Below are 20,517 nucleotides of genomic sequence, written 5' to 3' on the forward strand. Positions count from 1 at the left end.
CATGGTTGAGAAGCCCTACTCTGGGGCATAAGATTCCCTCTGGCAAATTATTAGTTGAGCTTCCATGATATCACAGATGGATGGAGCAGCACACCAATGCCTGAACTGTTTAGATCCAGCAAGATTGGGTGGTTCAAGGAATGGCGGCCCTAGAGCCGTGATGGCGAACCTATGACACGCGTGCCCAAAGTGACACATGAAGCCATGTCGCCTGGCACGCACGGCCTTGCCTGTTTGTCTTCTGGGTTTCTGGCGCGCATGTGTGTGCCACAGTCAGCTGTCCTTCGTGTCCATGGCAGTGCCGAAAACCGGTGGGCACATGCATGCTGGCCAGCTGATTGTCAGGTGTCCATATGTGCCAGAATCTGGAAGTTCGGCTTTTCTGGAGCGCGATCTCTTCGCGCGCGACAGTGCCGAAAACCGGCCTGCACTTGCATGCTGGCCAGCTGATCATTGGGCACATGTGCGCGCTAAAACCCGGAAGTTTCGCTTTTCCGGAGCACAGCCCTGACAAGCGTGTGCATGCGACATTTCCATGCGACAGGTTCACCATCCCTGTCCTGGAGTTTGGCTCACAGAAGGATCCAGAACATGGATCAGATAAAAGCAGGACAATACTTAGAGAAAACATACAGAGGGGTAGTAATGTCATGTGTTGTGGCTCCAGCCCCCAAGCCGGCCCTCATGGAGGAGAATGATTCGGAGAGTGAGGGAGAGGAGCCAACAAGGCCTCCCTCGCCAGGACCCTCCTCGCTGGCACCGCCCCAAGTTCCAGCTGCAGGCCAGGAGGAGGAGCTGACAAAGCCTCCCTCTCCCACACCCTCCTCCTCCTCCCTGGCAACGCCCCAAGCTCCAGCTGCTGAGGATCAATCCTGGATCGACCTGAGGCAGTGACGTAAAGGTAAGCGTGTGCAACAGAGGAAAAGGTGTGGCAGGCTCAGAGAGTGCTGAGTCACGGAGCCATACCCCACAGGGCATAAAAGCGGGTGGAGCTGCCTTTGAGCTTCGTGACGGACAAAAAACTACCCAGCGTGTGTTGCAGCTCGGTTGATTGGGAGTTAAAGGCCTTTCTTTCCTGTAAGCTTAGCAACGGGACTGGGATGTGAGTGCTTTTATCTCTGTCTGAGATTAAGACTTCAGAATTTGGCAGGCCTCTGCACGGTCGCTGCCAAGCCTTGTGCTTCCTACAGAAGAATCAGGTCTGTGTCAATAAAAGGACTGTGAAACTCGCGTTTCTCCGTGACGTGGAAGGGGGGACAGAACAGTCATGTGTCGGAGGACATAGTCATCCGAACGTCCACATAATATGGAAAAATGTCAACTCTCGGATTAAAATCCATGTATTTTGGGATGTGCGTGTGGACAGGTGCTGCTTTTACGTGCCTGGAGACAGCCTTCCGCCTTGATGCCCTTCACCGGCAAATGAAGCTCCTTGGGGAGGACAATCCAGTCAGCAAACTTCAGGTTAAACTTGAACCAGGTACGAAAGAGGGCCGGGGTCTCGTCTTTTATGAAATCAAGCCATTGGCTTTGCCTTCTCTGCGTAGTTTGCTCAAGGAATAACCGAAATGAAAGTTGCAGAAGGTGCAGGCAGCAAACAAGGGCGTGGTTCACCATAGCTTGTGGGTTAGAGTGGTGCAGTGGCCTAGAGGTGGAGCTCTCGCCTCAGGATCAGAAGGCTGTGAGTTCGATCCTAGGTAGCGGCAGGTATTTCTCTCTCTGGGCACCATGAGTAAGTTATCTGCTGCGAACTCTGCATTGGTGACAGGAAGGGCATCTGGCTAGTAAATGCTCAGCTCCATTCAGTTGCCCTGACTCCACCCCAATGTAAGGGATAATGGGGTCATTAAAAGACAAAAAAAAAATAGCTTGTGGGATAAATACGGGTTGGCTGGGTTCATAAAACCCTCTAAAGTAGGGATCCCCAGCCTCCGGGCCATGGCCGTGGCCCATTTGGAGCCAGGCCACTCGAGCAACGTGCAGCTTCAATTTGCGTGAGTGAGGGGAGCTCACACGCGAAGCTCAATTTGCGTGAGTGACAAATAGAGGCATTTGTGCCAGCCGCTGGCACAAATGGAGCTGTGCGCTCAGAACCATCCGCTCTGCCCCCTGCCACCGCCGGTCCGCAAAGCTGGAAAAGTCGGGGATCCCCACTCTAAAGCAAAGCCTAGATTTTTAGAAGCTGATTTGTCAGTTCTTTGATGCTCAGCTTTGCATTTTTTTTTATTTGCATTTATATCCCGCCCTTCTCCGAAGACTCAGGGCGGCTTACACTATGTCAAGCAATAGTCTTCATCCTATTTGTATATTATATACAAAGTCATTGCCCCCCCAACAATCTGGGTCCTCATTTTACCTACCTTATAAAGGATGGAAGGCTGAGTCAACCTTGGGCCTGGTGGGACTAGAACCTGCAGTAATTGCAGGCAGCTGTGTTAATAACAGACTGTCTTAGCAGTCTGAGCCACAACACGCACAGTGATGTAGAACAACACGCACAGTGATGGTTCTAAAAAGCCCATTCCAAAGAAAGTTATCATACAAAGAGGAAGAAAATAAGAGGAAGAAAATAATACTGCCCCCCCCCACAAAATATTTACAGGTAGTCCTCCACTTATGACAATTCATTTAGTGACCATTCTAACTGAAGTTACAACGGCACTGAAAAATAGTGAATTATGACCGTTTTTCACACTTAATGACCGTTGCAGCATCCCCATGGTGACGTCATCGAAATTCAGACGCTTGGCAACTGACTCATAGTTATGACGATTGCAGTGTCCCGGGTCCCATTGTCCCCTTTTGCAACCTTCTGACAAGCAAAGTCAACAGGGAAACCAGATTCATTTTACAACCATGTTACTAACAACTATAGTGATTCACTTAACAAAGGTGCCAAGGATGGTCATAAGATGGGGCAAAACTCACTTAGCAACTGTGTTCCTTAGCAGTGGATATTTTGAGCTCAATTCTGGTCATAAGTCAAGGACTACTTGTATTGCAGGGATGAAATGCTCCCGGTTCGGACCAGATCCAATAGCAATGGCGGCAGGTGGTTTGGAGAACTGGTAGCAAAACTTCCTGCCCCCCTCCCCCCCGCCCATGCCCACAATTCCTGGTCGCCCGCTTCTCCGCTTGCCGCTTCTTTTAAAAAATGCTTTTAAAAGGTAAAAAAAAAGGTTCTGACGATCCCAGCTGAGCCGCACGATCGTCAGAGCCTTTTTTTTACTTTTAAAAGCAGTTTTTTAACAACTTTTTTGGCCCAATAGATTGTAAAAAATGCTTTTAAAAGGTAAAAAAAAAAGGCTCTGATGATCACAGCTGAGCCGTGCGATCGTCAGAGCCTTTTTTTTTTTTTTTACTTTTAAAAGCATTTTTTTTAACTATTTGGCCGAATAGGTTTTAACTATTTAACTATTTGGCCGAATAGGTTGTAAAAAATGCTTTTAAAAGAAAAAAAAAAGATTGCACGCCACAGCTGATCATTCCCCCCCCGCCCCCCCGCACGTCGTTCTACTTACCCCGTAGTGGCGTGCACTACGTACCCGTGCACCTTGCAAAGCCAGCGAATTGATAGTAAACCGGTTCAGATTTCACCACTGCTGCATTGCCATTTATTTTTCTATCACTCTTATCCTCTCTTCCTTTTTTTTCCCCCCAGGTGTGAATCCCAGCAACCTGATGAACCTCTTCACCTACGAGAAAGGGTTCTGCTTTGTTTACTATCTGTCTCAGCTGTGCGGAGACCCAACACATTTTGATGCCTTTCTCCGAGTTAGTAACCTGGTTTGAGGCGGGAGGGAGGGGTATACGCATGGGTGCCCATGGATACTTAATGCCCGATCGACTTTGCCAGTGAATCTCAGCTGAAACCAGTCATTTTCTGGCTGAATCCTCCAAAGAAAAAGGAAAAAAAAAACATGACTCCATCCAAAAACCAAGGGTGGAGTTTAGATCTCAGACATTTGTTTGAAAGTTGGATCCTTACAGGTAGTCAGAACAGAATAACAGAGTTGGAAGGGACCTTGGAGGTCTTCTAGTCCAACCCCCTGTTTAGTCAGGAAACCCTATACCACTTCAGACAAATGGTTATCTAATCTCTTCTTAAAAATTTCCAGTGTTGGAGCGTTCACAACTTCTGGTGGCAAGCTGTTCCACTGGTTAATTGTTCTAACTGCCAGGAAATTTCTCCTTAGTTCTAAGTTGCTTCTCTCCTTGATTAGTTTCCACCCGTTGCTTCTCGTCCTGCCCTCAGGTGCTTTGGAGTCCTCGACTTACAACCACAGTTGAGCCCAACATTTCTGTTGATAAGTGAGACAGTTGTTAAGTGAACTCTGCTCCATTTTAACGATCTTTCTTGCCAGGGATTGCTAAATTAGTAACACGGTTGTTAAGTGAATCTGGCTTCCCCATTTACTTTGCATATCAGATGGTCGCAAAAGCAGATCACGTGACCATGGGACACTGCAACTGTTATAAATATGTTGCTGAGCATCCAAATTATAATCACATGACCACGAGGATGCTGCAGCAGTCATATCTGTGAAAAATGGTCATAAGTCGCGTTTTTCAGTGCCATTGTAAATTTGAACAGTCACTAAACGAATGGTTGTAACATGCAGTTGAAACATATCAGCAAAATGTCATAGTATATATTACTCTAGCAGAACCCGATTAAAACTTTCCTGAGAGTAACAAGTGAACAAGGGTTATAACATGAGAACACAGGAAGCAAAACTCAGAAATTCATTGTGGCAACTTGACTGAGTTGAAGGGGTGCCATAGCCTAGAGGTAAGGACGCTCGCCTCCCACTCAGAAGGTTGATAGTTCAAACCTAGGCAGCGACCGATATTTCTCTGTCAGGGCGCAAAGAGAGAATATCTGCTGTGAACTCCACATAGGCATCAGGAAGGGCATCCGGCCAGTAAATGCTTGGCTGATCCTTATCTCCATATATAGACCTTTTGGTAGCAATATGAAAGTGTTTTGTTGGTGTCTCCATTTTTCCAGCTTCCCAATCTAGCATTGGGATTTGAGACCTGGTGGTCTCCCATCTGAGAATAAATTTAAGTTCAGCCCTTCTTAGCTTTTTTTCGGGATCCAAGAAGGCCATCTGAGAAAGGTTGAGAAGAGGGGTGGGTGCATGTGTACCTATATATATGTGTTAAAATCCCTTCAGTGTAGGTACAACTCCGATGACTACGGAGAGATACCGTATTTTTCAGAGTATAAGACGCACCTTAGTTTTTGAGGAGAAAAATAAGAAAAAAGATGATTGCCAGGTGGATCCGCCTCCCGGAATACCCCCCAATCAGCTGTTCCAGAGGTGAATTTTAGCAACAGGTTCCTTGGTTGTGAGCTCTGTGCCTTGCTTTTTTTTTTTTTTTTGGCTTCTTTTTCTGCCTCTGAAGCTCTGTTTCAGAAAAAACTTTTTTTCTGCCCCTGAAAGCCTCCGAAACAGAATTTCAGAAAAAAAGCCTCTGAAGCTCTGTTTGGGGGCTTTTTTTCTGAAGCTCCGTTTGGGGGCTTTTTTTTTTTTTTTAAAGCTCTGTGAAGCTCCGTTTGGGGCTTTTTTTCTGAAACGCCATTTCTGATGCTTTTTTCAGCCTCTGAAACCTCCATTTGAGAAGCTGGGCGGGGCTACATTCGGAGTATAAGACGCACCCAGATTTTCACCCTCTTTTTTGGGGGGAAAAAGGTGCGTCTTATACTCCGAAAAATACAGTGCAGCAACAGTGCTAAAGAATTTTTCCACTACATTTTTTATTGAAAATGCCTTTCCTTTTCCAGCAGTGGTTCCTAGCTGTATTAGGCTGGAGACTTCTAGTGCAGGGCTCCCCAATCCTCGATCCATGAACCAGATCCAGGCCACTGTATGCCACGGAAACAAGCAAAGCCCCATCCACGGGATGCGGGAAGCACACGAAACCACACCCCTTCCGGTCCATGGAAACACCTCTCTCCACGGAACCGATCCCTGGTGCCCAAAAGGTTGCGGGGAGGGGCACTGTTCTAGTGCAGGGGTCTCCAACCTTGGCAACTTTTAAGCCTTGGAGGACGATTCTGGGAGTTGGTCCTCCAGGCTTAAAGTTGCCAAGGTTGGAGACCCCTGCTCTAGTACACGTGTGAATATATCCCTACACACATTTGCTAAAAGCTCTGGAGCATTATTGATTTTATTTCAGAATTTAGTCTCGGTCCTCTAAATTACTGCGCTGTCATAAAGGACTGGAGCCTGCTGTAATTGAAAGAAAAATATTGTGCTGGATGAACGACCTCTAGAAATTTTCCATCGGCGGGGATCTTTTGTGTCAGAGCATTAGAAATCCAGCACGTCTTTTTTCTGATTTATTTAAACCTTGATTATTTTCTTGCTCTCCTCTTAGAGAAGCCCCTTCAGTTGTAATATTTTACTTTGTTCTCTCTAGTGTCTCTGTTGCCTTTCTGGCCATTTCCACTCCGGGGCCCCTCCAGTTTCCTCTTGCTCAACCTTGCTCTTCCCATTAATTTTGTAACCCTGTGTTTTACGCTGGTTCTCTTTCAGACTTATATCGAGAAGTACAAGTTCGCAAGCGTTGTAGCCCAAGATCTGTTGGATTCCTTCTTGGCATTTTTTCCAGATCTGAAAGAACAATGCATCGATTGCAAAACAGGTAGGGAAGAGGATCTTGGCAGAATGTAACACACACACACACACACACACACACACACACACACACACACACACACACACATCTTAGGAGTGCTGCCCAGATGAAGGAGACAAACTACAGGTAGCCCTTGGCTGCCGACTACAATTGAGCCCAAAATTTCTGTGCTTAAGTGAGACAGTTGTTAAGTGAACTCTGCTCCATTTTAACGATCTTTCTTGCCAGATTGCTAAATTAGTAACACGGTTGTTAAGTGAATCTGGCTTCCCATTTACTTTGCATATCAGATGGTCGATCAGACCATGGGACACTGCAACTGTCATAAATATGTTGCTGAGCATCCGAATTATAATCACATGACCACAAAGATGCTGCAACAGTCATATCTGTGAAAAATGGTCATAAGTCGCGTTTTTCAGTGCCATTGTAAGTTTGAACAGTCACTAAACGAATGGTTGTAACATGCAGTTGAAACATATCAGCAAAATGTCATGGTATATATTACTCTAGCAGAACCCGATTAAAACTTTCCTGAGAGTAACAAGTGAACAAGGGTTATAACATGAGAACACAGGAAGCAAAACTCAGAAATTCATTGTGGCAACTTGACTGAGTTGAAGGGGTGCCGTAGCCTAGAGGTAAGGACGCTCGCCTCCCACTCAGAATAGAATAGAATAGAATAGAATAGAATTTTATTGGCCAAGTGTGATTGGACACACAAGGAATTTGTCTTGGTGCATATGCTCTCAGTGTACATAAAAGAAAAGATACGTTCATCAAGGTACAACATTTACAACACAATTGATGGTCAATATATCAATATAAATCATAAGGATTGCCAGCAACAAAGTTATAGTCATACAGTCATAAGTGGAAAGAGATTGGTGATGGGAACTATGAAACGATTAATAGTAGTGCAGATTCAGTAAATAGTCTGACAGTGTTGAGGGAATTATTTGTTTAGCAGAGTGATGGCCTTCGGGAAAAAACTGTTCTTGTGTTTAGTTGTTCTGGTGTGCAGTGCTCTATAGCGTCGTTTTGAGGGTAGGAGTTGAAACAGTTTATGTCCAGGATGCGAGGGATCTGCAAATATTTTCACGGCTCTCTTCTTGATTCGTGCAGTATACAGGTCCTCAATGGAAGGCAAGTTGGTATCAATTATCTTTTCTGCAGTTCTAATTATCCTCTGAAGTCTGTGTTTTTCTTGTTGGGTTGCAGAACCGAACCAGACAGTTATAGAGGTGCAAATGACAGACTCAATAATTCCTCTGTAGAACTGGATCAGCAGCTCCTTGGGCAGTTTGAGCTTACTGAGTTGGCGCAGAAAGAACATTCTTTGTTGTCCTTTTTAATGATGTGTTTGATGTTAGCTGTCCATTTGAGATCTTGCGATATGATAGAACCCAGAAATTTGAAGGTTTCTACTGTTGATACTGTGTTGTCAAGTATTGTGAGAGGTGGAAGTATGGAAGGGTTTTTCCTAAAATCTACCACCATTTCTACGGTTTTGAGTGTGTTCAGTTCCAGATTGTTTTGGTTGCACCACAAGGCTAGTCGTTCGACCTCTCGTCTTTATGCGGATTCGTCATTGTCTCGAATGAGACCAATCACTGTTGTGTCATCTGCGAACTTCAGTAGCTTAACAAATGGATCATTGGAGATGCAGTCATTGGTATACAGAGAGAAGAGAAGTGGGGAGAGCACACAGCCTTGGGGGGCCCCTGTGCTAATTGTACAGGTATTTGATGTGATCTTGCTTAGCTTCACCTGCTGCTTCCTGTTTGTTAGGAAGCTTGTGATCCACTTACAAGTCTGTTCCGGTACCTGTAGCTGGTTTAGCTTAGTTAGAAGAATGTCTGGAATGATGGTATTGAATGCTGAACTAAAGTCTACAAAGAGGACCCTTGCATAGGTCTTTGGAGACTCAAGATGTTGTAGGAGGTTGATAGTTCAAACCTAGGCAGTGACCTATGTTTCTCTGTCAGGGCGCAGAGAGAGAATATCTGCTGTGAACTCCACATAGGCATCAGGAAGGGCATCCGGCCAGTAAATGCTTGGCTGATCCTTATCTCCATGTATAGACCTTTTGGTAGCAATATGAAAGTGTTTTGTTGGTGTCTCCTTTTTTCCAGCTTCCCAATCTAGCATTGGGATTTGAGACCTGGTGGTCTCCCATCTGAGAATAAATTTAAGTTCAGCCCTTCTTAGCTTTTTTTCGGGATCCAAGAAGGCCATCTGAGAAAGGTTGAGAAGAGGGGTGGGTGCATGTGTACCTATATATGTGTTAAAATCCCTTCAGTGTAGGTACAACTCCGATGACTACGGAGAGATACTGTATTTTTCAGAGTATAAGACGCACCTTAGTTTTTGGGGAGGGAAATAAGAAAAAAGCTGATTGGCAGGTGGATTGGCCTCCCGGAATACCCCCCAATCAGCTGTTCAAGAGGTGAATTTTAGCAACAGGTTCCTTGGTTGTGAGCTCTGTGCCTTTTTTTTCTGCCTCTGAAACTCTGTTTCAGAAAAAACTTTTTTTTTTTTTTTTTAAATTTTTTATTATTTTTTTTTACAACAAACAAACAAAAAGAAAATACATTATTACACCCTTGTGCTATACATAAAAGGAAGATTTGGGTCTTCGGATATATCCTCATGATTGCCAAAATCCACGTTCTCGAGGTACAGGTACTGAAGCGTCCAATGTTCCAAGCGCAAAGTCCACAAATGGTTTCCAAGTCTTCCAGAAAATATCTTCTTTATACACACCACTTCTAATTTTAATATCACATGTCATTTTATCATTTAAAGCTAATTTCCACATTTCAGAATTCCACTCTTCTATTCTAAAAATCACATCCAGTTTCCAATATCTAGCTATTATAATTCTACCTATTATAATCATAATTCTAATCAATTCTTTTCATATTTTGTTAATTCTATTTCCTTAATTACCAACAATAATATAGTTTCCACTCTCAATGTTATTACTTTCCCCATCATTTCAAATATCATTTTCTCCAATTGTTGCCAAAACTTTTAACCTTATCACAATTATACCACATATGTTCATAAGTCCCCAATTCCATCTCACATCTCCAACATTTTTACTAGTTTTTTATCCATTTGTGACAATCTTACTGGAGTCAAATACCATTTCCAAACAACTTTATAATTGTGCTCTTTAATCCTTATAGATAAAGTTCTCATAATTCTACTCTTCCAATTCACATTCCAATCTGATTCTGGTATTTCAATATTAAGATCTTTTTCCCAATTTGTCCTCATCACTCTTTGTAATTTTTCATCAGAATTTATAATCTTATAAACCCTACTAACGAGTCCCTTTAGCCCAATTTCATCTTTCATAATCCGAGATACTAAATATTCAAATTCAGTTTCACATCTATTTATCGAATAATTTTCCTTTAGTTTTTTGTCCATTTTCTATCTGTATTTTTCAAACCAACTTAACCCTAATTTTCAATAATTTCTTTATTCCTCCTTTCATTTCCATAACTTTTATCCAATCTCTAATAATTTCTATATTTTCCTCTTTAATCACTTCATTACGTTTTATATTATTTTAATCGCCAAATTCCAGTTGTCTCCCCCAAAAAGATTATATCCGGAATTAAAATTTTAACAAATTTGTTCCACATTTTACTTAATCCCTTTAACCAATAACTTCTACTTACACATTTTAAATTTGCTTTATCTAAAACCACCTTGATCCAAATTTCTCTATATCCCTTAACTCTAAATCTCTCCAATAATTATCTTCACCTTTAAGTATTTTTACCACTATCCGGATACCATACGCACAGTAATAATTAAATAATTTGGGGATTCCTAATCCGCCTTCCTTTTGATTTTGATACCACATTTTCTTCACTAATCTGGGTCTTTTGCCACCATTGCAAAATTTATCCAGTTTTTTCTGATATCCTTCAATATCTTTCTCTGTCAAATTTAGTGGTAGCATCTCGAATAAAAAGTTGAACTTGGGCAGCAACATCATCTTACACATTGCAATTCTACCAAACCAAGACAACTTTAAAATTTTATATTTATCTATCTTCTTCTCAATTTCGTTAATCACCACATCATAATTAAGTTTTTTCAATTCTTTAACCTTAAGTGAAAGCACTATACCCAAATATTTCAATGTGTTTTAATCCTTATCCCAAATTGCTCTTGCATATTCTCAGACTCATTACCATTACTATCCATCAATAATTCTGACTTTGACCAATTTACTTTCAATCCTGTCATTTCTTCAAATTCTATCAAATGCTTATATATCTTTTCAAATCTTTCTCTACATTTTCAAAATAATTAAAGTATCATCCATACAAATTTATCTTATACCCTTATATCCTTCTAATTCTTCATCTTTTCTATCATTTTGTCAATATTTCCATAGCCAATAAAAATAATGTTGGGGACAGGGACATCCTTGTCTCGTACCAGCTTCTAATTTTATCTCTTCAGTTAATATTCCATTCACCTTCACTCTTGCACTGCTCTTTTGGTACAATTTTGAAATAACATGTATAAACTTATTACCAAAGCCTAAAGCCTCCACAATTACTTTAATTGTTTCCCATTGTACAGAATCAAAAGCTTTAAAAATATCCAATGATACTATACCAATTTTATCACCATTATATTCAGCTACATCTATAATATTTAATACTCTTCTAACAATATCACTCATGTATCTACCCTTCACAAACCTACTTGATTATAACTTATATATCTATCTATAAATCTATTTAATCTATTACTTATAATAGCAGTAAATATCTTTGCATCCTGATTAATTAAAGAAATGGGCGATAGGACTCAATCCTTTCTAAATCTTTATCTGGTTTAGGAATTAGGGATATCACCGTTCTATTCCATGACGAAGGTACTTCCCCACCATGTAATATTCCATTGAATAATTTTTGCAGTCTTGGTATTATTAATTCTTTAAATTCTTTATAAAACTCAACAGGTAATCCATCCTCACCTGGAGCTTTCCTAATTTTAATCTTTGTATTATTCCATTAATCTCATCTTGTGTTATATCTTCTTCCATCAATTCCTTATATGTTTGATCAATTTTCACCACATACTTTTCTAAATAACTCTGCAATTTTCCCCGATTAATTGATTTCTTTGAATATAGATTCTGAAAAAAGTTTCTAACCACTTCACATTTCTCTAATTTTTTATAACATCTTATACCTCTATCATCTATCAAAACTCCAATTTCTCTCTTCTCTCTTTTATCTTTCGCCATCTTTGCCAATAATTTAGAATTTCTATTACTAAATTCAAAAAAATTCCTATTTAAAAATCTCAAATTTCTTTTTACTAACTCTGTATCTTCTTCTATCATTTTATTTCTTAACATATTAAGCTCCTGAAGAATTTTGAAACTCTGTTTGGGGGCTTTTTTTCTGAAGCTCCGTTTGGGGCTTTTTTTCTGAAACGCCATTTCTGATGCTTTTTTCAGCCTCTGAAACCTCCATTTGAGAAGCTGGGCGGGGCTACATTCGGAGTATAAGACGCACCCAGATTTTCACCCTCTTTTTTGGGGGAAAAAGGTGCGTCTTATACTCCGAAAAATACAGTGCAGCAACAGTGCTAAAGAATTTTTCCACTACATTTTTTATTGAAAATGCCTTTCCTTTTCCAGCAGTGGTTCCTAGCTCTATTAGGCTGGAGAGAATATCTGAAGACTTCTAGTGCAGGGCTCCCCAATCCTCGGTCCATGAGCCAGATCCAGGCCACTGTATGCCACGGAAACAAGCAAAGCCCCATCCACGGGATGCGGGAAGCACACGAAACCACACCCTTTCCGGTCCATGGAAAAACCTCTCTCCACGGAACCGATCCCTGGTGCCCAAAAGGTTGCGGGGAGGGGCACTGCTCTAGTGCAGGGGTCTCCAACCTTGGCAACTTTTAAGCCTTGGAGGACGATTCTGGGAGTTGAAGTCCTCCAGGCTTAAAGTTGCCAAGGTTGGAGACCCCTGCTCTAGTACACGTGTGAATATATCCCTACACACATTTGCTAAAAGCTCTGGAGCATTATTGATTTTATTTCAGAATTTAGTCTCGGTCCTCTAAATTACTGCGCTGTCATAAAGGACTGGAGCCTGCTGTAATTGAAAGAAAAATATTGTGCTGGATGAACGACCTCTAGAAATTTTCCATCGGCGGGGATCTTTGTGTCAGAGCATTAGAAATCCAGCACGTCTTTTTTCTGATTTATTTTAAACCTTGATTATTTTCTTGCTCTCCTCTTAGAGAAGCTCCTTCAGTTGTAATATTTTACTTTGTTCTCTCTAGTGTATGTGTTGCCTTTCTGGCCATTTCCACTCCGGGGCCCCTCCAGTTTCCTCTTGCTCAACCTTGCTCTTCCCATTAATTTTGTAACCCTGTGTTTACGCTGGTTCTCTTTCAGACTTATATCGAGAAGTACAAGTTCGCAAGCGTTGTAGCCCAAGATCTGTTGGATTCCTTCTTGGCATTTTTTCCAGATCTGAAAGAACAATGCATCGATTGCAAAACAGGTAGGGAAGAGGATCTTGGCAGAATGTAACACACACACACACACACACACACACACACACACACACACACACACACACACACATCTTAGGAGTGCTGCCCAGATGAAGGAGACAAACTACAGGTAGCCCTTGGCTGCCGACTACAATTGAGCCCAAAATTTCTGTGCTTAAGTGAGACAAGTTGTTAAATGCATTTTGCCCCGTTTTACGACTTTTCTTGCCACACTTGTGAAGTGAATCATTGCAGTGGTTAAGTAAGCAACCCGGTTGTTAGGTGAATCTGCGAAAAGGTCGCAGAAGGCGATCACATGACCCTGGGACACTGCAACCGTCATAAATAGGGACCGGTTGCTAAGCATCTGAATGTGAGTCACGTGATCTCGGGTATGCTATGGTTGTTAAGTGAACCTGGCTTCCCCATTGAGTTCGCCTGCGAGAAGGTCGCAAAAGGTGATCACGTGACCTTGGGGACAGAGCGACGTCATAAGCAGGAACCATCTGAATTTTGATCACATGGTCACGGGCATGCATTTCCAAGTTGATCCTTGTCGGCAAATCTGTTGCAGGGCTAGAGTTTGACCGCTGGCTCAATGCCACAGGGCCTCCTTTAGTCGAACCAGACTTATCTCAGGGATCCAGCTTGACCCAGCCGGTGGAGACGCTGTTCCATCTCTGGACCACAGAGCCTCTGGACGCAGGAGCTGCTGCGAACAGCGTCAACATCGCCGAGTGGCAAACATTCCAAACGGTGCTTTTCCTGGATAGGTTACTGGATGGGTCGCCCTTGCCACATGGTGAGTTGAATTACCTAGTAGGGTAGTAAAACGTTTGCAAGAAAACAACCAAGCTGAGAGAACCACCAAGGGCCCCACGATTTCAACTCCGAGCTACATAAATCCTCTTTTTATAAGTCTGATGAATGTGTTGCATTATGCTCACTTGTCCCCACGGCTTTGATTATTTGATTATTTCTGACTGTCCAGTGAGGTCAGTCGATTAAGCAGTGTCGTCTTACGGGACTCAGTAAGTGTTCTTTCTCTGAGTTGGTGCCTATCCTCTGGAATGAGATCCGTATTGTTTCTACCTTAATGACTTTCCAGAGATTATTAATCAGCATACGCATTTGCACCATCCAGAGTCGTCGGATGGCCTCTAAATTGAATCAAAAGCAAATGAGATAAATGTTGTCTTCCCCAGAGGTGATAAGAAAGTTGTCGGAATGCTACTCGGCTCAGCTGGAAAACATGAACGCCGAGATTCGCATCCGCTGGCTGCAGATCATCGTCCGCAATGATTACTATCCTGATGTTCACAAAGTCCGTCGCTTCTTGGAAAACCAGGTATCCGTTGCTGGGTTGAAAAGCTTAGCGCTGCTCAGGGTGTGAGATCTGGGGCGGGAAACCAGTTGATGCACAAAGACACGGGAAGCTCTGATGCTTGGATGTGGGAATAGATGTTTGTCAGGGAATTGTTCAGCCGGAATCCAAATGGAGCCAGAGACGCTGACAAGAACCAGTTTTATATAAATAAATATAAATATATTATTCATGTGTGTGTGTGTGTGTGTGTGTGTGTGTGTGTGTGTGTTGATAGATAGATAGATAGATAGATAGATAGATAGATAGATAGATAGATAGATAGATACATAGATACATAGATACATAGATACATAGATACATAGATACATAGATACATAGATACATAGAGAGATTGGATGGACAGACCAACAGACAGACAGATATATGGCTATATAGATATAAGCACCAGAGGGCAAGGCAAGAAACAACAGATGGAAACTAATCAAGGAGAGAAGCAACCTGGAATTAAGGAAAACTTCCTAACGGTGAGGATAATTAATTGGTGGAACAGCTTGCCACTAGAAGTTGTGGGTACTCCATTACTGGATGTTTTTAAGAAGAGACTGGACAGCCACTTGTCTGAAATGGTATAGGGTCTCCTGCTTGAGCAGGGGGTTGGACTAGAAGACCTCCAAGGTCCCTTCCAGCTCTATTCTGATTGATTTTTTTACAGTAATTAAGATAGGCAAACAGGAGCATCGTCAGGTAAATCAGCACAGCACGAGCATCATGAGGTAAATGACAGAGAGCCCACACAGGAGAAAAGGCGGGAAACAAGGAAACGCCCCCTTCTCTCTCACAGCAGCCAATCACAGCTCAAATTCCCTCATGCAATGGCCAGCTCTCTAACCAATCAGCTATAAGCGTGTGTTCTTACTCATCGTCCAATCCTTCACTGCTCCAGCTATTAAATTTTAAATACCTCAAAAAAGGTTTATTTGGTACTTGCTGGCTGAGGTGGTGGAATGGAAGGACCATGAGCAAACACATGTAGTCCTTGACTTATGACCCCCATTGAGCCCAAAATTTCTGTTGCTAATCCGTGAACGGTTGTTGATAATTTTGCCCCACTTTACGACCTCTCTTGCCACAGGGGTTAAGTGAATCACTCCAGTTGTTAAATGAGTAGCATGTCTGTTAAGCGAATCTGGCTTCCCAATTGACTGTCCTTGTCAGAAGGTCGCAAAAGATGATCGCATGTACCCCGGGACACGGCGTCCGTCATAAATATGAACCACTTGCCAAGCATCTGAATTTTGATCACATGACCGCGGGGATGTTGCAACAGATGTGTGAAAAACTGCCTTAAGTCACTTAAGTCGGTGCTGTCGTAACTGTGAACGGTCACTAAATGAACTGTTATAAGTGGAGGACTACCTGTTCCTTTGTATTCAACTCTTGGCAACTTTAAGACTTGTGGACTTCAACTCCCAGAATCCCCTGGCCAGGGAATTCTGGGAGTTGAAGTCCGCACATCTTAAAGCTGCCAAGGATGAGAAACACTGGGCAAAAAAGTGTATGTTTACCTTGAACCAAATGCCAGGATATTATTAATCCAACAACCCCAAGCAATAACGAAATAAATACGCTTCCCTACTTATCCTGGAGGAAATGGGCCACTAGGTGGCACCAGAGAGCTTTGTTTCAGAATGCTTAGCAGACGTTATCGCTAATCCTCGATTTACAACCACAACTGAGCCCAAAAGTTTACGGAGATTCTCAGTCATCCAGTGTTCTGTCCTCCCTCGCCTCCGTCCGAATGATGGCTTAATTAGCCGTCACTATCAGCTCTGGCAGCAGAATAGCCAGCGTCTGCCAAGAGCCTCCGTTATCTTCCACGACGCTGGTGAGTCACTCAGAAACAAACTTCAGCTCGTAATCAGTGGATTTGCCTGTTACAAAGAGACACAGCAGCTCTCTCTGCCTTTTATATCCTGTGGGGTGTGGCTCCATGACTCAGCACTTCCTAGGCCTGCCCCACCCTTGCTTCTGTTGTTCCCTCCTCTCCTGCCTACGAAACCAAGCCTGATTGCCGTCAGCTGGGTCTGCAGGCGTGGCCTGGTGGGGGGGAAGAGTCAGGGGATGGAGGCCTCGTTATCTCTTCCACCTGGCCTGTTTCTGGCTCCTGGAGCTGAGCCAGGCAAGCTGGTGCTCCCAAGGAAAGTCCTGACGGCCCTTCCCCCTCACTGTCCAAGTCACTTTCTGGCAGCAGACCCGGCTCGGGGGGCGCAGACACAACCTCCAGGTCATGGTTGTCCCAAAGGTGCTTTTTTTCCCCCCCTTTTTCAAGATGAAACTGGACTTTCTGGTTTTTCTTTGAAGACGTTTCGCTTCTCATCCCAGAAGCTTCTTCAGCTCCGGCTGGATGGTAGGGAATGGAAGGATTTATATTCCTTGCAGACAGCTGGTCATTGGCATCCTTTTAGAGGGCCATTGAGGCCACCTGGAGGCTTATCTGTGTCCTCAGGGTCACCTGAGTGGTACAAATGGGCATGGAGCTTTCCAGGAACTGCTCAAAGGATTGTGTTGTAGGCTGCAGTTAGTTGAGGTCATATCCCTCCCGGTATGTTGACTAGATTCAGCAGTCCATCTGCATTTAAAAGACAAAGGCCACTCTTGAGGACAGCAAAGACTATATTTTGGACAAAAATATATTTTGGACAAAAGACTATATTTTGGAGGACCGCCGGTTTGAAAGGGGGGGTCAAAGAGGCCATCTATGAGCGTCGGTGACGCAGTGGTTAGAGTGCAGTACCGCAGGCTACTTCTGCTGCCTGCCGGCGGCCTGCAATTTGGCAGTTCAAATCTCAACAGGCTTAAGGTTGACTCAGCCTTCCATCCTTCCGAAGATGGGTAAAATGAGGACCCAAATTGTTGGGGGGGTCAATATGCTGACTCTGTAAACCGTTTAGAGAGGGCTGTAAAGCACTGTGAAGCGGTATATAAGTTTTAAGTGCTATTGGTGTCTCAAAATTGAACAGCCTTCCCTCAACAGAGAGGGAGGCATATGACATCATCTATGCTAGGGGCCTCCAACCTTAGCAACTTTACGAGTTGTGGACTTCAACTCCCATGCGTAAAGTTGCCAAGGTTGGAGACCCCTGATTTATGCAACTGTCATAAATACATACCAGTTGCCAAGCGCCTGAACGTCGATTACACGACCATGGAGATGTTCCAAGAGTCCTAAGTGCTGTTGTAACTTCAAGTAGTCACTAAATGAACTGTGGTGAGTCAAGGACTACAGGGAGTTGTCCACTAGGTGGCAGCAGTGAGGTTTCAAGACATCCTGTGACCGCAGCCCAGTAACCAACCGTAGTCCAGCTTTGGTTGGGAGTGACAGCGGGAGTTTTGGGAAAAAATTCAGCCTTCAACTACTTAATTTGTCGCTGGCCCCAGGTTTCTGTTACTACGGCGACAATCACATCCAGTACGAGTCTCTTGGGATGATCCTGACTGGGCTCCTTCTGCTTGCATTGTTACAGATGTCCCGCATGTACACGATTCCATTGTACGAGGACCTCTGCACCGGCACCCTCAAGTCCTTCGCCCTAGAGGTTTTTTTACAGACCCAAGCCCAGCTGCACCCGAACCTGCGGAAAACCATTCATCAGATCCTGACCCAGGGCTTGAACCCACCACTTCTCGCCACGGACACGGCCGCGGCCGCCGTGGTGGCGGACCCTCCAGGCGTCGAGCTTGAGGACAGAGGAGCCGCCGCGCATGGCGCCGTTTCTCTCAGGGACGTCAATGTGTCTGCTTAGCTCACGCTGGACCATGGAAGCTGGAAGGGCCAGCCAGAACGCCAAGCTAGGACTGCCCTCTCTTGCCCTTGGTGCCACTGCTGGGGAGGGGGGGGAGGGGTTGGATTTTTTTTTTAAATTCCTCCCCACGTATGTGTACATCGAGAGTCCTATGTGCCTTCAGGTGCCTGACCCCCCTAGGCACAACGAGATATCAGGGATGTATTTTTTTTTTTCCTTTCTAACTCTTTTAAGCAGTGACTGGGAGCAAGCGACTGTTTGGGCTCATTGCATCATGAATCTGAACATCGGACTGATTTTTGTGTGTGTGCGCGTGCGTGTGTGTGTGTGTGTGTGTGTGGCTGCCAACAAAGCGCAATTTCCGGCACTCGCTCTCCAAGCCTTGAAGGAGGAGGCAGCAAAAAAATCCACCCTGGTCCCCAAGGCTGGAAGGGAAGAAAAACACTGATCAGGATCATGGTAAAATGTCGAAATGTCGGGATTTCATCCCGCCGTCACGCTGCGTTCGAGACCCAGCATCCGAAAGAATGAAGCGCTTTCTTCCAAGCGGTGTCTCGGTTTTCAGGAAAACGGTTGGAAATGGGTCAGAAATGAAGGGAGACTTGGATGGGGTTCGCAGGCTGAGGGTGTGAGTGCACACCAGGCTTTATAGAAACGGGGAGGGGGGGGAGAGAAGCCAAGCCTTTGGGGGAAGGGGTGTGGTAGAAACATGGGTGTTAACACCGCTTTGCTTTCCTCGGAGACCAGCAAGCCCAACGCTTACGGTGTCGTAGGCACACAGTGGCCAGCAGGGATGGGAAGGCCTTGCGAGACGGCGCCACGGTTATGTCAGTGGCCAATCACCAAATGCAACAGTGCAATGTCGCTATTTCCACAGCAGGTAGTGTTCTTTGCGAAACAAAACCAACCACCACCACACAAAAGCCTGTACTGAGGTTGCTGTAAACCTACTGACTTTTGTCTTCACATCTTTGGCGCTGTGGGTCTTTGGATGTTGCCGCTGGTGGGTTTCCAACCCCTTCGTCCATTATTCCCCACGCGCACACGCGAGCTCAACGCAACCCTTTCCACGTGTTTTTTTGTTACCAAAGCAACTCTGGGATTTCTTTGCGTGTGTGCCTCCCTTGTTCAAGAGTAATATTTATTCTCTGTCCCAGTAAAGATGGGCAGATAACCCCCCTAGATACCACTCTAGTGTATAGCTCTGGCAGAGAGGGTGCTTGTCCGCTGTCTCCTATTTTGTGAAAACTGGTTCCAGGTCCGCAAAAGTGCTTCAATTGTCTTGTCTCCACGTCCTTGTGCTCTGTTCCTTCTGAAATATCTTTTCACTTTGGGGCGATTTTGGGCTTCAGACAAAAAAAAGGTGGACGAGCAATAATGAAGTCGGGACTCCAAAATTGCTTGCGTTGGGTTGTGACCGTTTGCCGTCGCGGCTCTGGAATTTCCTCCCATCATTTGAAAATGCGCAAGGGCTCCCTTGTCGTCGTCCCCCCCCCCTCCGGAAACACCTTCCCATTTTAAGGTGTTTTGATTGGCAGCACTTTTGATACCTGCTCCAGTCTGGCCGAGACCGCAACCACTACACACCTTTTTACCATCCTAAGCTCTGTTATCCTGCATTTTTAATTTTTATTTTCCAGGAGAATGTATGCAACCAGGGTGGAAATTCCTTGGAGATGTACCTGGATGCCTTACAGTAACATCACTTATAAATGTTGAATTAAACTAATGTTTGTGACTTTGGGAGGTTTTTTTTGGGGGGGGGGTTCCTCCCCTAGCCATTGACGGTATCACAAGTAGTTTTCGAGTTATGACCACAATTGACCCCCCCCAAACTTTCTGTTGCCAAAGCAAGACAGTGAGTTTTGCCACATTTTACAACCTTTTCTTGCCACAGTTGTTAAGTGAATCACTACAGTTCTTAAGTGAATCTGGCTTCCCCATTGACTTGGCTTTATCGGAAGATGGCAAAAGGGGATCCCATGACCGTCATCAGTACGAGTCAGTTGCCAAGCATTTGAATTTTGGTCATGAACTGTTGTAATTGGAGGACTACCTCTCGCACAAGAGAGGCAAAACCTTGTTGAAGCCGACTTGCCTACAGCCATGCATGGAGAAAGGGTGGGGCAGCCAGTTCTGACCAGTTCTAGAGAACCAGGAGGGAAATTTTGAGTAGTACGGAGA

General features: G+C 44.1%; 1 protein-coding gene across 1 annotated transcript in view; it reads left to right on the plus strand.

The window, feature by feature from the left end:
- Nucleotides 1-20,062, plus strand: part of RNPEPL1 (arginyl aminopeptidase like 1) — a 40,303-nt gene extending 20,241 nt beyond the window's left edge. The window contains exons 6-11 of the mRNA XM_058188829.1: nt 1,367-1,480; nt 3,662-3,774; nt 6,546-6,654; nt 13,778-14,005; nt 14,409-14,551; nt 18,055-20,062. Of these exons, the coding sequence (XP_058044812.1) occupies nt 1,367-1,480; nt 3,662-3,774; nt 6,546-6,654; nt 13,778-14,005; nt 14,409-14,551; nt 18,055-18,333 (986 nt within the window). The 3' untranslated portion in view covers nt 18,334-20,062. The remainder of the gene's footprint in view (nt 1-1,366; nt 1,481-3,661; nt 3,775-6,545; nt 6,655-13,777; nt 14,006-14,408; nt 14,552-18,054) is intronic.
- Nucleotides 20,063-20,517: the final 455 nt, after the last annotated feature.

This window comes from Ahaetulla prasina, chromosome 6 (assembly GCF_028640845.1).
Source record: "Ahaetulla prasina isolate Xishuangbanna chromosome 6, ASM2864084v1, whole genome shotgun sequence".
Classification (NCBI taxonomy): Eukaryota; Metazoa; Chordata; class Lepidosauria; order Squamata; family Colubridae; genus Ahaetulla; species Ahaetulla prasina.